Genomic DNA, 22,128 nt, shown 5'->3' with positions numbered 1-22,128 from the left:
TAAAGAACCTTTAAAAAACTAAGTAAATGAATAAACCAGTGTAAGAGTTGAGAGAAGACATCATCAGTGAAAATACATAAATACATAAAGCCAATACAAATGTAACACTAGTTCATCCTGCTAACTAGGATTCAGTGAAGCCCTAATATGTTTAAAGAGAATTGAAAAAGGAGGATGGGGCAACCTTCTTGAAGGAAAATTTGGCAGCGTATTTAAAGATCATTAAAAAAATAGAGATGTATGTAAAAAGCTATTTAGTCTATGTCCCCTACGCAGACATGATTAAATAAACCATCCTGAATTCTTAATCCGACATCGCACTATGCTGCGACTAAAATTTAGAGATGATACAAATTGATCTCAAAACAGGATGTCTACAATTATCTGAATTTAAAAGAAAAAAAGTTCTAGCAGAAGGCTTTTTACCGAAGCAGTAACAGTTATTTATTTTAAGATTAAGGATTATTTCTTATTTTTTCTCTATCTTAAAGATTTTTGTAATGTACATTAATTTTGTAATTAGAAAATTGTCACTTTCTGTTGAAATAAAAGGTATCCAACTATAGTTTTTAAATTATTATTGTTTGTTGATGTGGCCAAGAGTGCTGCCTTTCTAATCATGCATGTTACTATTTAGAGAACTTAACACTGCTTAGACCCGAGACTTGGTAGGATCCCTGTGCAAGGTGGCATGGTTGGATCTGAACATGGTTGAGTCATATCTGATAGTATTGGTTTACAGAATTTTAATGGTGGGCGGGGGGGAAGGTGCTTTAAAATTGTGGAAGAATGAAATTGTTTTATTTCCTGTCTTTGGAGGTTATATTTTTGGATTCTTTATAAATACAATTTCTTTTTTTTCTAAAATGCTAACTTTGTTGCAGGCTCAGCTTTTGAACCCATGAAATCAAAGTATTTCTATTAGTGTGTTATGAAGCTGTTAGAAAGCATAAGAAATTCAGTATGATAGATAAAATTGGTTGCTAATTTACAAAGTTAATCAAGGTATTTAATAAATTAGTTTTGGGGATTCATATAGTTTAATTTACTTCACTTAATTCCCAAACTTTCTAGTTTAAGGCTCTCTCAGTCAAGCAGAGAGAGAGAGAGAGAGAGAGAGAGAGAGAGAGAGAGAGAGAGAGAGAGGGGAGAGAGAGAGAGAGAGAGTGTGTGTGTGTGTGTGTGTGTGTGTGTGTGTATCTCTCTCTCTCTCTCTCTCTCTCTCTCTCTCTCGCCTTTTAAAATCATTGTAATATAGGTATGTGTGGCTTTTTTCAGCTACCTAATAAGAGGAGAGAGGTCATTTGTTTATTTTGCTTAGTTCTTTTCATACAGAGATGCTTATTAATTTGATCTTATTTCAGTTTTCTTTTTGTAGGAAAGTTTCTTTTTAACCATTTCAAAATAAACCTCTTAGTTTAGGAGCAGGCAGGGAAGGTAAGGAAAAGCTAGATAGAGGTTGAGTGATGACAGAGTGGTATATGCTAGAGAAGGGAATAATGGAGGATGAAAGAAGGTATGACCAGATTACCAGAGAGGGAGAGGCAGATGAAGAAGCAGCAGTATTGATAGAATTGATGTGGTCTCACTGAAGAAAACGAGTGGCATCTACCTTAACTCTCCTTAATGCCTTTGATGGATATAGTAACTTTCATTTTGGAAAGCACAGGCACTTATACACATTCATGGTTTGTAATTGTGTAATCCCAAATACAGACTTTTTAATGGTTTTATGAACTGTTGTCACTATTGTTTGGAGATAAATGAATTTTTTCATTCATTTTTAGGACATCACTTATGAAGGAGAATAAATGTGAAAAAAGGGAAAGGAATGTGAAGCAATTTGTAGCCGAATTCTTCTAAGAACTGAGATAGTATATATACCACAGTTTATTCTGTCAAAATATCAAAAGATCAAAACTTGGCTTAAGCATTTATTTTATTAAAAATTAATAATTTTAATATCTTTGAATTAAAGTATTCATAAAAGTTGTGTTTAATTCAGTATGTATAGTTTTATTATTTTTAAAGAGCTTATTTGAGCCTCAGTATACATAGTTTTACATAAATAATAGTTGTGAGTAATGCTTATGCATTTTGCTTAGGTGTACCCTTGCTGTCCAAGAATTCTTATTAATATAAGTAAAAAGTCCTATGGAATATGCTCTTCTCCATATATTAGAAGCATTTCAAAATGTTAATATAAATTGTGTTCAAAGTAGAGAAATGGTATGTTTGATTGCTTTTACTGAACTGAATTATGTGGAATTCTGGTTTATAATATCAATAGGGAAAAGCTACCATGAAATGGATCCTTTTCAGTTAGTTTAGTCTATGAAGTTATTAAATTTTTGATATATTAAAAACCTTTGAGCTATAGTGATAGAAATTTTAGTAGAAGGAAATTACTAATAAAATTTCCAAGTCAAGTTTATTTTTTGCATATTTCACATATATATCACCCTAAGCATAGTTTTTCAGAAGCAGTATGTTATCTCTCATTTGTTCAAGAAATTAAATGACAATTGGCTGTACTCCTTAGCCTCAGTGTCCTTTGTAATCTGATCCAGTCGTCTAGTCTCTCCACTGTACACCCCAGCACTTAGTTCAGCAAATATTTATTGAATATGTATGATAGAGGCCATGTTTTGTAATAAAAATATGGTATACTATAGTAATGTTGTTATTGTTATGTACAGTCTCTCACCTCAACTCAAGCAAGGTCTTAGAGTTATAAAAACATAGTACAGTGGCTTTCAAACTTTTTTTAGAGTGATAAAAATGTGCTTTATTAGTGACTCAAATACTATGAATGGTTTTACTGTTAGTGACATCCTCCAAAATGTTGAGCAACTTTTAAAACATAAGATTACTAACAACCAAAATATTGTATTCCCTGGATCTACAGGGTGTTGTCTTCCTGGAAAAGTCTGTGTATATTTTAAATCCCTGTAAACACCTCTTTCTGTATTTTAGAGGTATAATGTGTTTAGGCTCAGATAATTATAAATTTTTAATCTGCATGACTAGTCATTATTACATTCTACATTTAAATGGGATGTGGGTCAGTTCTTTCTTAGAAGGACTAATTTTTCATATTGCGAAATACCTGTTCCACACTTGTAATCTATAAACTGGTAGTATCCTTTGGTCCTCAGTATGACCAAAAATACCTTCCAAAATTCCATCTCTCGTGGACTGAATTAGAACCATTGGGTTAGAGCATTGTGGCCAAAGGAGAAATTTGCTCCCTACACCGGGCCAGGCCCTAAAGGTATAAAGCAAATAAGAAATAAATAGCGTCCATGTGAGAGAGGTTCAGGGGAAAGAGCTTTCTCAAGGAGCCAACTGAGTTTCATTTTGCTGCTGAGGAGAGCAAAAAATTAATTAGCAGGAATTCCAGAGAGCACAATAGAATGATTTGGAAGCGAGAGGAGACACACAGGATTGAATCAGATTAGGGAATTTACAGAGCAATGTGGAAATGAGAGTCTGCAGTGATGGATGAAACTTGGGAAAGCTTGGTTTGTTGTCAGTGACTAAGTAAACATGGAAAAGAGACCTGATAGAATTCCTTTAGAAAGTCCCTTTTAAAAAAGTAAAAATGTTGACATACACAGAACTGCAAAGTAGATGAACCCTTACATAACTGTCATCCAGCTACAATAATCACCAATTCGTGGCCACTCTTTTTCTTGCAATTCCCAGTAATTCCATGTTCTACAGAGTGGCCCAGTACACTCCGATAATAGCTCACCGGTATTTTCTATTCTTTTCTTTTCTCTCTCTTTCTCTGTCTTTTTAAAATAATTCAGTGCACTAAATGGATTTCTTGACTGGCGAATAGGTTACACCTGGCAGTTAGAAAATTGATTTTAGGGTTTGTAGTTAAACTGCTTAGGTTACAGTTCTGAGTGTACCCCTTAATAACGTTGTGTTCTTAAGCTTATTACCTAATTCTTATCCTCAGATTCCTCTCTATGAAGTAGTACACAATCACCTTAGTAAGGTTTTTATGAGAATTATGTGAAATAATATATGTTAGTGCTTAACAGTGCCTTACACACATAGAAAATATTCAGTTAATAGTAGATACTATTACCATTGTAAGTGACAGAGCTGGGATTTAAGTCTAGGTCTCTGATTCCAAAATCTGAGTTCTTAGCTCGTAATTTTCTAATCTAACATACACTTTACAGACAATTATAAAGAAAAAAATAAAAACCAATCTAGAGATAATGTATATTTTTCTATTCATACATAGTTTTTTTCACTCTGTATCAAATTGCAAACATTTCTCATTTCTTTGAAAACAATTTTCAAATAATATTCCACCATATTGTTCCCTAGAGTTAGAGTGTTATGCTACTTAGAATAAAATATTTATCTAGTTCTAGTTTTTTAGTCAATGCACAGTAAAACTTAATTGCTATTTTAAAAACTTTATTATGGGAATTTCAGTCATATGCAAAAGAATGGTGTGATGAAGTCCCTATGTACCTATCCTTCAGCTTCAACTATTAATTACTGACCAATTTTATCTATACTACCGCACTTACCCATTCTGTCTCGTGCTTTGTTGAAGCAAATCTCAAATGATGTTTTATCTCATCCTTTTTTTTTTCACTCCCTCTTTAATCCTCCTGCCCCCACTTCCACCCCTGACCTATGGATGTCATTTCCCCTTAAGGGCTGGATCTCTGAAGGTGGGGCATCTCCTTCCACACACTCACAGTGCACTGGGGGTGGGGAGAGGGGGCTGGCGCACCTGGGATATGGTCCGTGGCTCCACCTGGGGTGCAAACCCAGGACCTTCTGTGTGTAAAGCAGACGTGCTAACCACTACACTATGGAGCCACCCCTATCTCATTCTTAAATATTTCAGTATATAGCTCTAAAAGATAAAGAATATTTTTAAAACAGAACTGTATCACTGTCACACGTTATAAAGTTAAAAATAATTTCTTAACCTCAAGCTCCTGAGACTTAAATTCATCATGTATTCATTGTTCAAACTCTTATGTGATATTTTTAAAAGTAATTTAAAAATAGTTTCTTTGAATAAGAATTCAAATGAGATCAATATGTTGGTATTAGTATGTTTATCCTTTGAGTTTCAGATTTATGAGCTGCCTCCCCTCCCCCCCCATTGCAGTTTATTCATTGTAGAAACTGTTGTGCAGAGGCTTCTGTATGATGGAGAGCTAAAAATGTTTTTTAATATTTTTAAGACGTTGTTGGAAAAAAGGGCACAATACCTTATGTAGCCTCAGAAGACTATAATATGTGCTCCTTGGTCTTGTACAGTTTTCTGATCCGTGCTTAGAATTTTCCGTAATTTGAATTTTCATGATTGCATCTCCATGGTGGTGTTTAATGTGTTCTTCTGTCTCTTTTATTTCCTATAATTAATATTTGCGTCTCGAGGTCTAATCAGATTTAGGTTCAGTCTTTTTTTTTTTTTTTAAACTCATTTTGTTCATTACCTCTACTATATTTCTTTTCCTGTAAGTCATATTTATTAAGGTGTCATTTATATACAATAATATACTGTTTTAAGAGGGCAATTTGATGAAGTTTGGCAAATATACACAACTGGGTAAACCACTGTGAGAATCAGGATATAGACCATTTCTGTCACTCCTTCTGCCCCACCCCCCACACACATACACCCAACTCCTGACAACCATCGATTTACTTTCTGTCATTGATTTTACTTTCTCTAGAATTTTATAGAAGTGGACTCATGGTATATAGTCTTTATTTTCTGGTGTCTTTCATGTAGCATAATGCTTTTGAGATTCACCGATTTTGTTACTGAGTAGTATTCCACTGCATAGCTGTACCAATATTTGTTAAATTTTTCAACAGCTAATGGACATTTGGACTATTTCCAGTTTTGGGCTTATGGAAAGAAAGTTTTTTTTTTTTTTTTTTTGGTTCAGGTTTCATTTCTCTAAGAATAGAATTGCTAGGTCATATGGTATGTATACATATTTAAATTTATAAGAAACTTCTGAACTGTTTCCTACATGACTGTACCATTTTCAGTTCCCACTAGCAATATAGGAGATATTCAGTTGTTTCAAATCCTCATTGACAGTTGGTATTGTAAGTCTTTATTCTGGTAGTATGTAGTGATAGCCCATTATGCTTTCAATTCGTATTTCCCTAGTAACTAATGATATTGAGCCTCTTTTCATATATTATTTCTTTATCCCTTTTGTGGAATGTCTTCAAATTTTTGCTTATTTTTAATGTGCTGAAATATATCCTGATATGTGGTATGTGGAATAAATCTAATTTCATTTTTTTACTACAGCTTTCCAGTGATCTCCAAACCACATGTTAAAACTTCCTCTTTTTCCACTGATGTGAATTTTTACATCACTTTTATTCTTAACTTAAATTTGTCTCTGTATTTGGATCTTTCTAAATTTTCTATCCTATTCCTATGAATCACAGTTTTTTGAGTCCTAATTAATTACAGTTTTATAAAGATATCCTAATTTTCTTTTTACTGGATTATTTTGTCAGATCTGTAGCAATGATCTGTATAATTTTTTAAGAACATGTTTTAGTTTCTTTTTTTTTCAGTATCAGTAACTGTTACCAATGAAAATCATACTTTTTTGTTGTTAGGGGGTTTTGTTTGCTAAAATATTGGTACTCTCAAATGCGACTTTGGGAAAAGTGAAGAGCTTGATGAAATCAGCGATGCTTTTTATCTCTTCTGTTTAAAAGACGTTATTTCACGAAATCTGACTTTTTAATTTCAATTTCAAATCATTGTTAACCCTGTTCTCATGCAGCTTTCTGTCTAATCCATATAAAAACAGAGGATAACTTTTACATGTTTATATTTATCTAGAAATGAGAGCTGTGAAGAGAGGGGATTCAGTCACGCATTATTGACATACTATAAAATCAGTATCTATTTTCTTTTCGTCTTTTTTCTCCAAAATAAATATCTTATAATTCATAGAAAGAAACTTTGAAAAACATTTAGGGTTCTTTTTGGTTCTGTTTTGCTAGCACTTACTTGAAAACAACTCTCTCTCAAGGATACTAGTCAGCTGTGTGCTGAAGAGAATTATTAATCTTGACGATAAATAGAAGTAGAACATGTCTTTACCTACCTTTGTCTATTAACCGAGTTCTTTTTTGCTTTCATTCTTTTCTTATTTCTTACCATTTCTACCAAAGTGTTCATCTAGGTATATATTTATCACTGTTATATAAGATAGCTTAGAGAATTTGTAGGGTGCTTGTTGCTAAAAGAACTCTCTTGGTTGGTAGAAGAACTTAGGAGGAAAGTCATGATTCATTAAGTAATCCCTATTCTAAAAGCTGTTCTGGAATGTAATATGCACAGTCCACAGAGATATATGTATGATGAATAGGTTCCTAGGTCAGTGGGTAACGGTGTTGCCATGGGAAAAAACATTCAGAATTTTAACTTGGGGTGCCACAATCCATCTTTCTGATTTGACTCATCTTGGTAACTCATTCATTCATTTTATCAAACATTTACTGAAGACTTTTTTCTTTTTATTTATTTTTTTAATGTACTGGTATGGGAGTTTATATTTATTGAGGGAGTGGGAGGAGGGGAGTAGGTTAGTGTTTCATGAAGGACTGGATTTCAGAAAATGAAAACAAAGATAAATAACGTCCCAGTGCTTAGGGAGTTTCTGGCTACCTGTCTTAACTTTTACTTTCTATTTGTACTACACTGACTTAAGAATTCTAGCTTTATGCTACTGACGTTAGATGCTGTGGTCAGAGATTTTTGCAGTCCACATACTGGCGAATGAGAGATGATTGCTTTCACAGAGTAGAAGACTAGAGATGAAACCACTCTTTATTCTTTCCAGATCTTATACTCTTGTTTCTCAGCCCCCACGTTTAAATGGTTGACTCTTGTCTCAGTACTATATATTGAAGAATTCCTTTTTAATTCTCTTTTCTGTTCTAGGACCTCCTTCATACTGTTTTCATTATTGTGGTTTCATACATTTTAATATTAATTAAAGTGAGTGTTCTGTCTTTATTTTTTAAAAGTAATTTTTTTAGATATCTTATGTATTATTTGTCCAGATGATCCACCTGGTTGGCATTTTTATTCAGTTTATAAATTGATTTACAGATTATTGACACCATCACAATATTTTTTCTCAGTTGAACAATAGGTTATAATTTATATTCATTCCCTAGTAAAGTTTTATAGTTTTTAAATAAAGTTTTTTAGTTTTTTTAATGGTTACTATTAAAGTTATATAATCTAACTGGCTATTGATGTTACTTTAGGAAGCTATTTTTGCATACTTATTGAAAAATTATTTTAGGGAACTCTAATGAATTCCAAAATATTTTTAGGTTATTTTCTTAACAAATATTATACTTGAAATGATGGAATTTTGCCTTCGTTCTAATGCCAAAATCTCTTATTTTTCTTATCTGGTTTTATCAGATGGCCTTTCCAGAGTGATGTTAACAGCTATATTGATAGTGGACATCAGTCTTAAGTCTGATTTAGCTTTTAAATTTTGTTTATATTTTACCGTTAAGCATGATACCCTATTGGTTTGAGAAAGTTTTTAAAAAGTCCTAAGAGAAATTCTTTTTCTAATCAGGATTAATTTCTTAAACTTTTGATACCCTTTACTGATTTCTTTTATTGATTCTGTTTTTTAACTAGGATATATCATTTTTTCATAGAATCAGATTGTTTATGGTATTGTTTAGTCTCCAATTTGGGTCCTTGTCCCTGTTAATCTGTATTGTGAATTGCTGTATACATGTTCTTTTCCCAAAATATATTTTGATCATGTTTTACTTACATTACAGAGAACTGTAGCACTATAACATCTTTCCATGTTATGTAGTGAAAAGTCCAGACTTCTCAAGCTGTTTATTATTTATGTTTCTTTGTGGTAAGAGCATATGCCTTTCCAGTCCTCACCTTTATCAAAAACTGTGAAGGAGCTGAAAGCTTATCTTGCTTACAGGCTAACATTTTAGCCTGCTCTAGTTTCATGGATCCTGGCAGAAGATGCTGGTCTCCTGGGTCAGAGTCAAAGACTGTGTATTGCTCACAGCAATTGCAGTAGGCACAGGATCATCATTTTTCTTGTACCAGTTACCCAAGCCTCATTTGCCACAGGGTTGCATGACTAGGGCCAGCTGACACCACTACACAGTTTTGTTATAGGAGAGGACCCTGAACATTTTCTGGAATCTCAGCCTGCTTGTTTTTTTAATTTCACCCTTTTCCTTCTTTCCCTGGATTTCCTCTCCACATCATCCTAATTTAAGACTTCATCTCTGATAGATGCTTTCTTCCTTCTTCCCCCATTATGGACCTTGTGTCTTCGAGGGTGCTGCTTATCTACTATGATCCTTCTACTCCAGTAACTCTTGTTTTCTATAGTGTCCTCAGTCATTTTTTTCTCTTTGTATAGTTTGTAAATTCTGTTGTCTTTCTTGCCATTCTGTGTTTTGGCCAGTGTCTTAGTGTTTGCATACTGCTTGTAGAGATATTATTTATTTATTGTCTCTCACAGATCCCTTTAGGGCAGTGTATTGGTTAAGAATGTGTTCAGTTATAAGGAATGGGTAACCAACCCATTTCACAGTGGGGGTAATGGATAGAGTGGATAGAGTGTTTCTTTTTATGGGTTTTTTTTCCCCCATGTAAAAAGTCTGTAGATAGATAATGCTGGTGTTGAGTCAGCTTTTTAACAACACCCTTTCCTGTAAGTTTTTCCATGTGCTCTTCTCATCATGTGAAGTTTATATTTTCTGTATCTGCAGTTCCAAATTATCCTCATTCTTGAAATTAAAAGCTCTTCTATAGAGTCTTTGTAGAAGACTTACTCCCCAGGTGAGAAAACTTCCTGTATATGCTCATAGGTACTACTAAACTAGACAATGGCCTTTATCATTAAATTTTATTTATATATCTGTGTCTTCCTATTAGGCTATAAATTTCATGTCTGTGGTGTATCTTTTGTTACCCTCCGAAAAATGCTTTGTTTAAGGTAGACACAGTCTATTTACTTGTTGAATGAATGATAAAGAATGAGTGAACTTACCTTTAAGGAAACTTGGAAAAAAGATACGTTGGCAGGGATGTGAATGTGCAGGTTTGGGTGCAGATAATTTAATTTGTAGGAATTAAATGTACATATTGTTGAAAGAAACCACCTTATTGTGTAAATTAGTTTCTGAAAGGACAGATATTTCTTTAATGCTATCTTAACATATTATCAAATGTTCTCTTAATATTATGTGGCAATAAAATGGAAATTATGCTTTCTTTCAGTGCTTGGATGAATATGAAGATGATGAAGCAGGGCAGAAAGAGCGGAAACGAGAAGATGCAGTTACACAACAGAATACAATGCAGAATGAAGCTGTCAGCTTATTAGATCCAGGCAGTTCTTATCTGCTTCAAGTAGGTATTTACAAATACTGGATGTCATCATCTATTTTAACTATAATTTTAAAGTTACCGTTAATCATTCTTCTAGTCTTATTTTGGTTGCATCAGCTCCATTTAAATATTTTCAGTGGATTTAACCACTGATTTTTCTTATATCTGAATACTTTTGACTTAAGCAGTATTTGGTCTTTTTTTCCTGATCAATGAATATTTGCTGACTGACTGAATAATAAGTAAGTATAACACTATTAATTGTAAAAACAACCAAGAAAAATAATTACCTCCTTGCCCTTAAAAAAGTAAGAGTAAGTTTAAGGTTCTGATCTAGGTTGATATTTGTATTAGAAAACATAGCAAGTAGAGTTGAACAGAAAGGTTCTAAAAAGTCACATTTTTAAACATAATAATAAAAAGCATTATCACGAATTTCCAAAAACATCTATATTTCTGCATAATTATAAAATACTTTTAAAAATAAAATTTAACTGAGCTTTAGCTATTATTTTAGGTTCTTGTAGCACAGACAATTGGGAGTTAATTGTATTAGGATGCCTCAGTATAAGGCAAATCACTGCAAAATTATTTAATATAAACTAATCTTAATTTGATGACATTTCGAGATCATAAGCTACTGTGTTGTCTTTTCAGAGTTCCAGTTTTGACTTTTTCATGAATTTTATTAAGATTCCACTTTAAAAGGAGTTTCAAGGCAGTGCTCACATCTCCCCATTTTATTGATGACAAAAATAAAATAGAAACTTGTCTATTAATTTGCAAGGTTATGATAAAAGGCATTGAGCAGAGCGAGGCAAAATATTTTAAAGCGGTTTGGAAATGCAAACCGCTTTAAAACTTCTTTTTCCTCTGCTCTTTGAGGCAGATATATTGACATGAAGAATTGTAGAGTGATAGAGGTTTAATCTTTTTCAAGTGAAGATATTGGCTTAATTTATTGGGATAGAGACAATATAGCATTTTGGTTAAGCGTCTACAACTGGTTTCAGTTCTTGGTCATGTTACTAACTCTGGCATACTCAAATAACAGCAGCTTTTAGAAAGAGGGCTGATTTCCTTCTGTTGAATGAAGCCCTTACCCAGTCAAAGCTGGGAGGCCTTGTGTCAGCACATGTAGCTTATTCTCAAATATATACCCTATAGATATGGAACAGTCAGCTGATTTGGGCTCTTAGAGGAGCTTTCTGCCTCATCTAGTTTTTCTTCTTTCCTGTAGCTTTTCTAATCTCTTGCCAGGGCCACTCATTATTTCTTTCATTTTTGCTTATTTGTTTGTTTCATTAGCAGTTAGGACGTGACTCATTTTTTAACCTTGCCTCCAAGCGTCTTTTTTGCCAGGCTGTGTGTTAGGATGAAAGTGAGGCTAAAACTCTTCCATGGGTCCCAGATCATCTCATTGAAGTTGGAGTGGGAACAGAAACTCCTCTTGTCAATAAACCTGACCTCTCTCCGAGTTACTACCTCAATTTATGTATTCTACTATTCATATAGGATAGATATTTATTTACAAGTCCAACTTCAAAGAAAATAAAAACAGAAAATAGTGGCATCATTGGTTGATATATAAGGCTTTCTAAATTACAAACAATGTAGTGGTGAAAAACTTTCAGTATGTTATTTTGCATATATGTATGTAAATCAGTAGCATAAAAATCCTAGGACTAGAATTTCTGGGTGAAAAGGAATGTGCATTTGTAATTTTGATGATGTTTCCAAAATGTTCTTTTTAGGTGTTGCACATGAACTTTTTTTTCATGTTACTTAGAATTCTTGTGTATTATTTTCAGTGGCATAGAATTTTCTTTTTTAAGTGTATAATACTTAACACAGATTTCCCATTAGTGGAAATTCTCAGTGGTCAAATTTTTTTACTATTATAAATAATATTGGAATTAACATCTGTTTAAGTTTGTAGATAAAACTTTTTGTGTTTGAATTATTTTCTTTGGCTTGATTTCCAGAGATAAACTTACTGGGCCGAAAAAAGCACCGTAAGCATTTAAAAATTTCCTGATACATATTGGCTAAATTACTTACCACAAAAGGTTTGTCAGTTTATATGTATATTGTGGCATTTTGTGAGAGGGCATTTGTGAGTTTGATGTTCCTCTTCTTTTTTATTTGATTGATTTTTCTTTTAAAAATAGCCTCAAGTTTACTGAAAAGTTGCAAGTCCTGTACAGAGAACTCTCCCTCCCCTAAATTGAGATTAAGTTGGTAACCTGGTGCCCTATTACCTCAAATACTTTACTGTGTTTTCTACATAACGACAACATAGCTCTTAAAAATAGGAAATTAAACTTTACACATTCTTACCATCTAATATTCAGACCTCATTCATGTTTCACCAGTTTTCTCAGTCATGTCCTAAATTACAGCAGAAAGATCTAATTCAGAATCATACATTGCATTTAGTTCCCATATCTAGTTTCTTTCATTCTGGAACAGTTCCACAGTCTTTCCTTGACTTTCTTAATTTTAACACTTAAAGGCTATAGATCCGTAATTTTATGATCTTCATTTTAGGTTATCTAAGGTTTACTTATAATTAGATTCAGGTTCTATGTCTTTATCAGGAATATCGCAGAATGGATTCTGTGTTCTTCTCATTGCATATCCTGTCAGGTGGTACTTGATTTTGTTCCATTGCAGCTGATGATCACTGATCATGTGATGAGCATGCGATTAAGGTGGTGTTTACCAGACTTTACTTCCCCATAAAAAATATTTTGTGGATAAGTGCTTTGAACCATGTAGATATCTTAATCCCCATCAAACTTTCTATATCTATTAATAATTCATGTATATTTATAACTATATATCTGTATTAAATCACTATTACCTAGTTTATCTGATGGATTATAACCTGTTACTGTCTGTATTAGTTTTTTTTTATTGCTGCTGTGACAGATTACCACAAACTTAGTATATTTAAAACAATACAAATTTATTATCTTAAATTCTGTAAGTTGGAATTCCTACATGGATCTCATTGGGCTAAAATCAAGGACTAAAATCACAGGCTAAAATGAGGGCCAAATTCCTTTTTGGAGGCTCTAGAGGAGAAACAGTTTACTTGCCAGCTCCTAGCAGCTATCCATATTATATGGCCAGTGGCCCCCCTTCTCCTTCAAAGCCAGTAATGATGAGTTGAGTCCTTCTCACATTGTATCATTCTGACCTTTCTTCTTATTCATATTTTCTTCTGACCTCCTTCTGCCTCCCTATTCCATTTTATATTGGGCCCATCAAGTAATCCAGGACAAACTCCCAGTGTAGGGTCATTGATTAGCATCCTTAATTTCTCTTTGCCATGTACTCTAATATGTTCGAAGGTTTTAGGGATTAGGTTGTGAGCATCTTTGAGGGTCATTATTCTGCCTACCACAACACTATTACTTGTTTTGATTTTCAAATTAACCCAGATTTGGACAGTGGGAGCTCCTTTAAGCTTTCATATCCTTTGCCATGTCACTGTCATTTTTGGAATACTTCCTTGTTTTCTGGCATAATATGTTATAGGATCATCTTTAATTTTCTTATTCCTTTAACTTTTCCTTGGAAGCAGCCATTTTCTTTAAAGATTGATTCCTTTTACTGGAAAATCATATTTTGAAGCCAAGGTCTGAGCTGTAGGTATGTTCATGTTATTGAGGTGTCACCATTCCTAGTTCTTCTCTATGTACAGACCTACAGAATATATGTATGTCCATATGTGCATACATACCTATCTATCTGCTGCCTGCTTACCTAACTAGTTAGCTAGCTAGCTACATCCATCTATCTATGTAGATATTGAAATTAATTTATACTAATACCTCCAATTCTAATCTAATACCATGGCGTTTATTCTAGTATTTGTAATTCCCTTTTGTGACATTGAAAAAGCTATTTCCCATTATCCTTAATATGTTTTATTTGTTCAGTTCCCCTGTATATAATCTATCTCCCATTGCCACTCCTTGCCTACATTTATGTCCTCCTCACCATAAGTGGGTTCTGACATCCCATGTTGGCTCTTCCTGTATGTGAACACTCCTCATTCTCTTCATCTAGGGTATCCCATGTGAGGCTATAGGATGCTTTCCTTACCCTGCTTGATTTGCAACTCCCCACACCAGGTTAACTCCCCTCTGTGGATTTCTTCCTTACACTGCTTAGCTTCTGCCATCCTGGGACAGGCTGCTCTTTCTTTCTTTGTTCCTTGAGATCTCATGCCGGATTGCTCTTCCACGGGAACCCCTCATCGACTTGATTGGGTTTTGACACCTCTAGTCCTGGCTACCACTCTGTGAACACTGTTTTCATCCTGTTTGAGCTCTGGCACATTACCCCTGGTCATCCTTCTGTGGAGATGTTCTCTCTACCCTACAGAGGCTGTGAATTCCCCATGCCAGACTGCTTCTTTGAGGGTATATCTTCTTCACCTTTTGGGCCTCTAAAACCCTATTCTGGACCACTCTTCAAAATGAATGACCATCACCCTGTGCTTGGGGCTATTGATGTCCCTTCATGTGACTTCCTTTCTGACCTTGCCTCAAGACTGATAAATGGCCTTTCCTTTCCTGCTTTGTAGACACCCTCCTTATTTTGCTCAGCCTCTGATTTCTCAGACCGGGCAAATCCCCCCAGCCTGTATGACACTCTCCTCAATTTGCTTGGACTGTAATCCTCTGTACCAAGCCACTCTTCATGTAGGATTCTGGTATTCCAGTACCCAAGTGTAGAGCACTGTTCTTCCTCTCTACCTTGCTCTGCTCCACCTAATGGCTTTAGGACTGTCAGGAAAGGAAGGGGAATGATGAGTTTTTTCTTTTTTAATCTTTGTTAATTTGATAAAGTTCTTGTTTTTTCATTTTCTTATCTATTATACATTACAGATATTTTGTTCTGCATTCATCTTTAACAATCTATCTCACTACATTATGTATACCAGTGTAATATAGGTATTTTAAATTAGTCTTGAGGGCTGGTTAGCATGTTATGCCATAATTTTACTGTCTATGGATCTGTTGCTAGTTTGAGTAACTTCAGTATTGTTTTGCTATATTTTATTGAGTCTGTATTTGTCTGATCTTATGTCATATATGCTTTTCTATTTGTTTATACTTGGCAAGTTCTGATCAGCCACTGCACCTGTAAAGACAATGCTCATGGGATTTCCTTATTGACCATTCTCAGTTTGAATGTTTTGTTTAAACTTACACAAAACACTTTGTGCTTTGCTAACATTTTCTAAGCTCTACATAGGTCTTTTCTCCTCCCTTTAATAATATAATCCCTCATTGCAAGGAAGATTATTTCAGGAAAAGTATATTTTACATCAGTTGTATAACAGACTTTGAGGTTATTAGCAGGTCTAATTACATAGTCTGTGAAACTTTTAAGACCAATATCAGTCTTAGCAGTTGTATTTTTCTTAACGCAGTTTCAGTGAAACTGGTGTTTTTCCTTTTCACTCACATTTAGAATCATACTGTTAACTAACAGTTACCATAATTATTTGTCACCCTTTGGAAATCGTTGTGTCCAAAGAAATGTAGAGGCTTCTGACAAATCTCAGATGGAGTTTATATTTGTATAGAATTTTATTTTAATGTGTAGAAATATCAAGCATTTTCCTCAAAATTATAAGGGACTCTATTTTTTTTTAATTATTTATTTAACTTAGTTTCAGGTAAACAGTACATTGGTTAGACATCTATATAGTTCATAAAACTATCCCCCCAATTGCTGTCTCCCTCCCCTGGCCCTCCACTTAGCCATTACATTAATGCTAACTGCGTTCCCTATCCTCATGACCATCTATCAACTACTAATTTGTACTTCTTTAACCCTTCACTCCATTCTCCCAGTCCCTCACCACCCCCCTCTGTCTATCACCAAATTATAAGGGACTCTTTAGTTACACTGTAGGGGTTGATTTTGTTTTTTTCTATCTATATTTCTTATTCAGGATGTACCCAGTTTTCTCTTTTTGGCAAGGGTATAGAGATCACTTTAAACTCTATCCGTAATTGTCAATTTTGAAAACACATGAGAAGCAGGTTACCACCCTTTCAATCTCTGCTAATTCTGATACTGGTATAATTGTTCATACATCTTGGATGTGAGCATGGAGTGATTTGATCAAGTATGTCAAAATTCTAACTTTTAGCTGTGTAGAAAATTCTGTGTAAAACTTGAGATATGTTTTAAGTGACTTGTTATTTAAAAAGCTGTAAGAAATGTAGAAAACTGGTATTACACAACTTCCTATTAGTAAACTTACTGGAAACTTGACTGATACTGATTTTGGAGTTGTTTACAGTTGGGTCAAAGTATAAAAGTACTGTATGCCATTATAGTGTTGCTGAAAACACCCTCTGTTTCACATTTCTGTATCTTAAATTTCTACTCTAAATCTGTATTAGTCAAAGTTTTATCATTTTAGGGGATATACCTATTTTAAACCTCAAGAATATTTATTGCCAGGTTGCTTATACCCTTTCATATGATACATCAGTAACCCACAAATCAGTAAATCCAATAAGGACTATTTTCATTTAGCACTTCTGCTTATCCTTTTCAGTGGATAATCAGGCCGATGTCATGTTTTGAAATATTTCAGTTATAACTAAAATGAAAGCGATATGATGTTTTGGAACTTAGGGCATTATTAGCATTTTTTAAATGAATATTTAGATAAAATTTAAGGAATATTCCTTAATTTTAGTTCGTATAGAATAAAATTAGGAAATTTTATATAAAAAACCATTTATAAAATTAGTTGAAATACTGTTTGTGAAATTTCAAGGGTGTAAATTCACATGAAATCATTATCATCTGCATTTATAAATGTATCTTGAGTAGATACACATAAGCTTAATATTTCTTTCCACTTTATCTAAGTGACCAGTGATTAAACATTTTAATCTAGTTATTATAGTTTCAAAGATAATTCAAAAAATAGGTTTTATAAAGTATATTCTTTGTTATTCACTAGAGATTTCATATTTTTGTAACTAGGAATATATTTTACCTATTTAGTGTACAAAGATTCAACTGCCTCATCTTTAGGGGCTGCCACTTTAAGGACAGGCAGATAAGAATCTCTGTAAGTTTAATTGTTAGGCTTTAGTTGCTGTCCATGTTGTAAGTGCGGCTGGTGCCCAGGGGAGGGTTAAAATGATTTTGAACCAACTGTCAGAGCATGGCTTCCCGGAATGTACTCCTGTTAAGTAAAGGGTCAAGTCCACAAACATGGGTACTTCTAGTATCTGTCACCTGGTTATTTCCTACAGTCAATTAATTTAAAGGACTTGTGCTGATTGTTTTATTCACTTATGACATTTAATCTCCGCAACAACCCAATAAAATAGACATTGTTATTATTCCTGTTGTAGAAATGAGGAAACTGAGACTGATAAAAGTTAAATAACGTACTCGTAGTTTCATAGCTATAGAGTGGCCTATCTAGTTGGAACTTAAATGTTTTACTCTTAACCATGTGATTTGCTGTACTATTTCTCCACATTGATATGAACTTTGTTGACCCATGTAGTCATTATTTGCTGTATTAATTTAGAATCTGGGCATCTTATAAAGGAAGTTTATTCCCTGATTTTAATCATATCAGAAATTCTTTAATTGTAGGCTCTCTCTTGGAGACTTAGTGATTAACTAGAAAAAAGTTATAACCAGCTTTTTAAAAGACTTAATATTTGATTTTGACCAGTTTTATTAAAATAAAACTGCAAAATTATTTGGAGAACCTGGGCTATTAAAAGACTGAACAGAAATAACTGGTTAGTTGCAAGATAATAATTTCCCCACTTAATGGTTAATGTTAACTTTCATCAATCTTTTTTTTTGTTTTTGTTTAGAATCAGCATTAAAAATACTTTCTCAATTTTGATTTTTAGCTGTCTTAAAAATAAGCAATAATTATATATATATAGTGAATTGTAACTTAAAATTGAGGACATAAAAAGACTGGAAGGAATTATAATTGTTGCATTTTTAAACTTTCAGGGACTTTAAAAATTTAAAGCTGATGGTTGATGAAAGATGCTCCTTTCGTTCATTTTCTGAGCTTTTAAAATACTTCTAAATTAAAAATATAATTTAAAAAAATGATTTGTTTAATCTAACAAATCAGATATAGAGTCTTGTTTTGTTTGACCAGCAGAGTGAATTTTTAAAAGTAATGGTTAATTGTTTCAAATTAATTCCATTTAAAATTAGACGTTCTGTATCAACTGTTGTATATAATCTGGAATCGTGTGCTTACACATAACACCCAAACTGATATGTTCTTTTTTTTTTTTGCTTCACAGGAGCCATCTAGAACAGTTTCAGGCAGATACAAAAGGTAAGAATCCTTAAGTGATGACTTACAGCATAGTGTAGACTTTAGTGCAATGTCTGTCTCACCATGGCTTAACTAACTAGAACTGTTTCAAGCAGGTTTTTGAATAAGAAAAAGCCTTAATCTTGTGCTTTTAAAAATAAATTACACTGTAGGCAGGAGTGTACTGTCTGTCTAACCATAACTTATTCTAACATACATTTTAGCCTTTGAAAACTGCGCACCATGGATTTGTATGGGCTTGATGAACTTATTTAGCAAAATAAAATCTTAGAATCATTTTCCCTTATGCATTTAAACATTGAAAACATACCTGTTTGTCTGCTTGGGCTGTTATAACAAAACAACGTAGATAGTCTGGCTTAAGCAGAAATTTATTTCCTCACAGTTCTGGAGGCTGAAAGTCAAGAGACCAGAGTGCCGATTTGGTCAGATTCTGGTCAAGACCCTCTTCCAGCTTGCAGACTGACAACTTCTTGCTCTCTCCTCACATGGTAGAAGGGGCGCGGGAGATCTGTGGGGTCTCTTTTATAAGAGCACTAATTCCATTATGAGGATTCTACCTTCATGGCCTAAGTACCTCTCAAAGGCCCCACCTCCCGCATTGGGCATTAAGATTTCAACATACAAATTTTGGGAAGACACAACATTCAGACCATAGCAAGTCCATAGTACCACCTCTAGACAATACACGATGCTTTTACCAGGAAAAGTGTTTTGAGTGTGTGTACACATGTATAGGAAGAAAATTAGAATTACGTATGAGAAGCTGTTTAATGGAGATACTTGCTTGGGATATTAGTTTCCTTCTTTCCCGTTGAAGCCATAAAAGTTGGAGAAGGTGTAGTCATACTGGGGCTAGTAATCATAGAATAATTACAAATCTTATCAAGTGCTTATAATGTCAGGGTGCTTTACATAGAGATCTCATTCAGTTCTCACAATTTTCTTATAAGGTACAGTATTTACTTTCATTTAATAGATGAGGGAAGTGGAATTGAAGAGGTAGAATAATTTCACTGGGGTTGCAAAGCTCTAGTCAACAGCAGAATCTAGATTTGAACTCAGGCCGCCTGACTCCAGAATCTACATGCTTGCCCAAAACCATCCACTTAGTTTTATACATATGAGACCTTTGTTTTTCTCTGTGTATGTTAAAGTTTAAAGTATTAGGTTAAAAGTTTTGGTTATTTTATTCCATCTAAAATAAAACATTGATTAAGAGGAGCTCTAATTTTAAATAAGTTACATATAAATATAATTCAGTTTTGAATTTTTACCATGGGCCATAGTATCTGTTAGTGGTAGAAAGAAATAAGAAGGCTAAGATAATCAACAAATAAGTCAGTCTGAAACTGCTTTAGTTGAACACTTAATATGTTTGCTACTGCTTTTGTTTTCATTTCTGAGTAATTTTGATTTAAGTATAATGAAACTTGTGATTGAAGCTTCTAACATTTATACATTGCTTAGTAATTTTTACATAATGTGAATAGTGTAAACTGGGAAGAATCTCTTCTCTCTTGCAAGAAATCATTGCCAGTTAAATAGCTGTGATTTGGCCTATTTTCAGGCCACATTCTCAAACCAAAAGTTTTCACCATCAGTTTTGGTTTGTGGAATAAAGATAAACTTAAGTAACTTGTCAAGTTTGTTGTATGAATTACACATGTTTAGTTTTTATTAAATAATAAACCATAAATTATGATTGACATTTTTCAGATTTTTGTTTTTTTAAAATTTATTTTTCAGTTACAGTTGACATATTAATTTCAGTGATTAGATATTTATATACTTTATGAAGTGATCACCCCAATTAATCTAATACCTATCTGACATCATACTCAGATTTGTATTCTTTAATTAGCATCAGTAGGGGAATAATTTTCTTATAAATTCTTATCAGAATCTTTGTTTACATATCATTGTGTTAAATCAGGAAGAAAATTGGTTTTCCATGGTGTACGTTTGTATTTTTAAGCCTTTGAGAACAGTATTTTGTGACCTATTTTGTATACTTGTACTTTTTAAAAATTTTCATAGCCTAGAGCATGTGGTTTGCTGCTTTTTAGCTTTCAAAGCTTTAGCTCTGTTTAACAGTGTTGTAAGACAAAAAATTTTTGTAAGTTTCTAATCATTATTCACTGACTCGCAGCAACTTGTATTTGGAATACTGTATAAAAAGAAAACAAAAGAATATTTACAAAAAACATAAGACCTAGTATCTATATCTGAAATGATCAATTCTCTATCTAGAGGAATTCATTATACTGTATATCAGATTCAGTATACTGTACAGTTTATTATTTTTATTAATCTAACAGCAAATTGTAGCAATGACTAAAGCATGGATGTTTCTTGGTGACGGTATCTGCTGACAAATGGGGATCAAAATAAGAAGGAATGGGCTAGAGGATAGAAATTAGCATCATTTGTTAGGAGATATTGTCAGTAAACCAAATAACTCATGATATATGTACAGCTAGACAAACTCTTAAAAAGTCATTAGAAGGTATAAGCACCCACAAGACAAGTTTATATATGTGCTGTTATAAATTGTGAATTAAATGTTTAAAAATTTTTTTACAAGTATCAAGAATGTGCTTTTTTGAGCATTGAGTCTATTACGTACTCTGTCTAGTTATGCTATACAGTAGTCCCACCTTATCCACAGGGGTCACATTTCAGGACCCCCTGGGGGATGGATGCCTGAAACCATGAATACTGAACCCTGTCTGTACTATGTTTCCTCCTATACTTACATACCTATGATAAAGTTTAATTTATAAATTAGGCACAATAAGAGATTAACAATAATAACTGCTAATGAAATAGAATAATTATAATAATATACTAAAATAAAAGTTATGTGGATATCTTTTTGTATTGTACTCATGCTTCTTCTTGTGATGATATAAGATGATACAATGTCTACATGATGAGATGAAGCGAGTTGAATGATGTAGGTATTATGACGTAGCATTAGGCTACTATTGACCTGATGATTCTTAACAAGCACTTTATGGCTTCTCTATGGCATATCCGAATTGCCAGCATCACTACTCTTGTGCGTTGGGGCCGTTATTAAGTAAAGTAAGCGTTATTTGAACATAAACACTGTGATATCTCGACAATTGCTCTCATAACTTGAGAAGGCTACTAAATGACTAATGGGTGGGTGAGTGGTGTCCATAGAGTGGATACACCGAACAAAGGGATGAGTCACATCCTGGATGACATGAGATTTTATCACACTACTCAGAATGGCTTGAAATTTAAAGCTTATGAATTGTTTATGGAATTTTTCATTTAATAT

The 22,128-nt window shown here is 33.5% G+C and overlaps 1 protein-coding gene across 1 annotated transcript in view; it reads left to right on the top strand.

The window, feature by feature from the left end:
* The window catches only part of PAWR (pro-apoptotic WT1 regulator), a 166,018-nt gene that overhangs the window by 60,568 nt on the left and 83,322 nt on the right, over window positions 1-22,128 (top strand). Inside the window, exons 2-3 of the mRNA XM_011374734.2 lie at window positions 10,328-10,459; window positions 18,781-18,815. Coding sequence (XP_011373036.1) covers window positions 10,406-10,459; window positions 18,781-18,815 — 89 coding nt within the window. The 5' untranslated portion in view covers window positions 10,328-10,405. The remainder of the gene's footprint in view (window positions 1-10,327; window positions 10,460-18,780; window positions 18,816-22,128) is intronic.

The sequence above is a fragment of the Pteropus vampyrus genome, unplaced genomic scaffold, assembly GCF_000151845.1.
Source record: "Pteropus vampyrus isolate Shadow unplaced genomic scaffold, Pvam_2.0 Scaffold9, whole genome shotgun sequence".
Classification (NCBI taxonomy): Eukaryota; Metazoa; Chordata; class Mammalia; order Chiroptera; family Pteropodidae; genus Pteropus; species Pteropus vampyrus.
The sequence above is the reverse complement of the archived record's forward strand: the minus strand, read 5'-3'. Positions and strand labels throughout refer to the sequence as shown.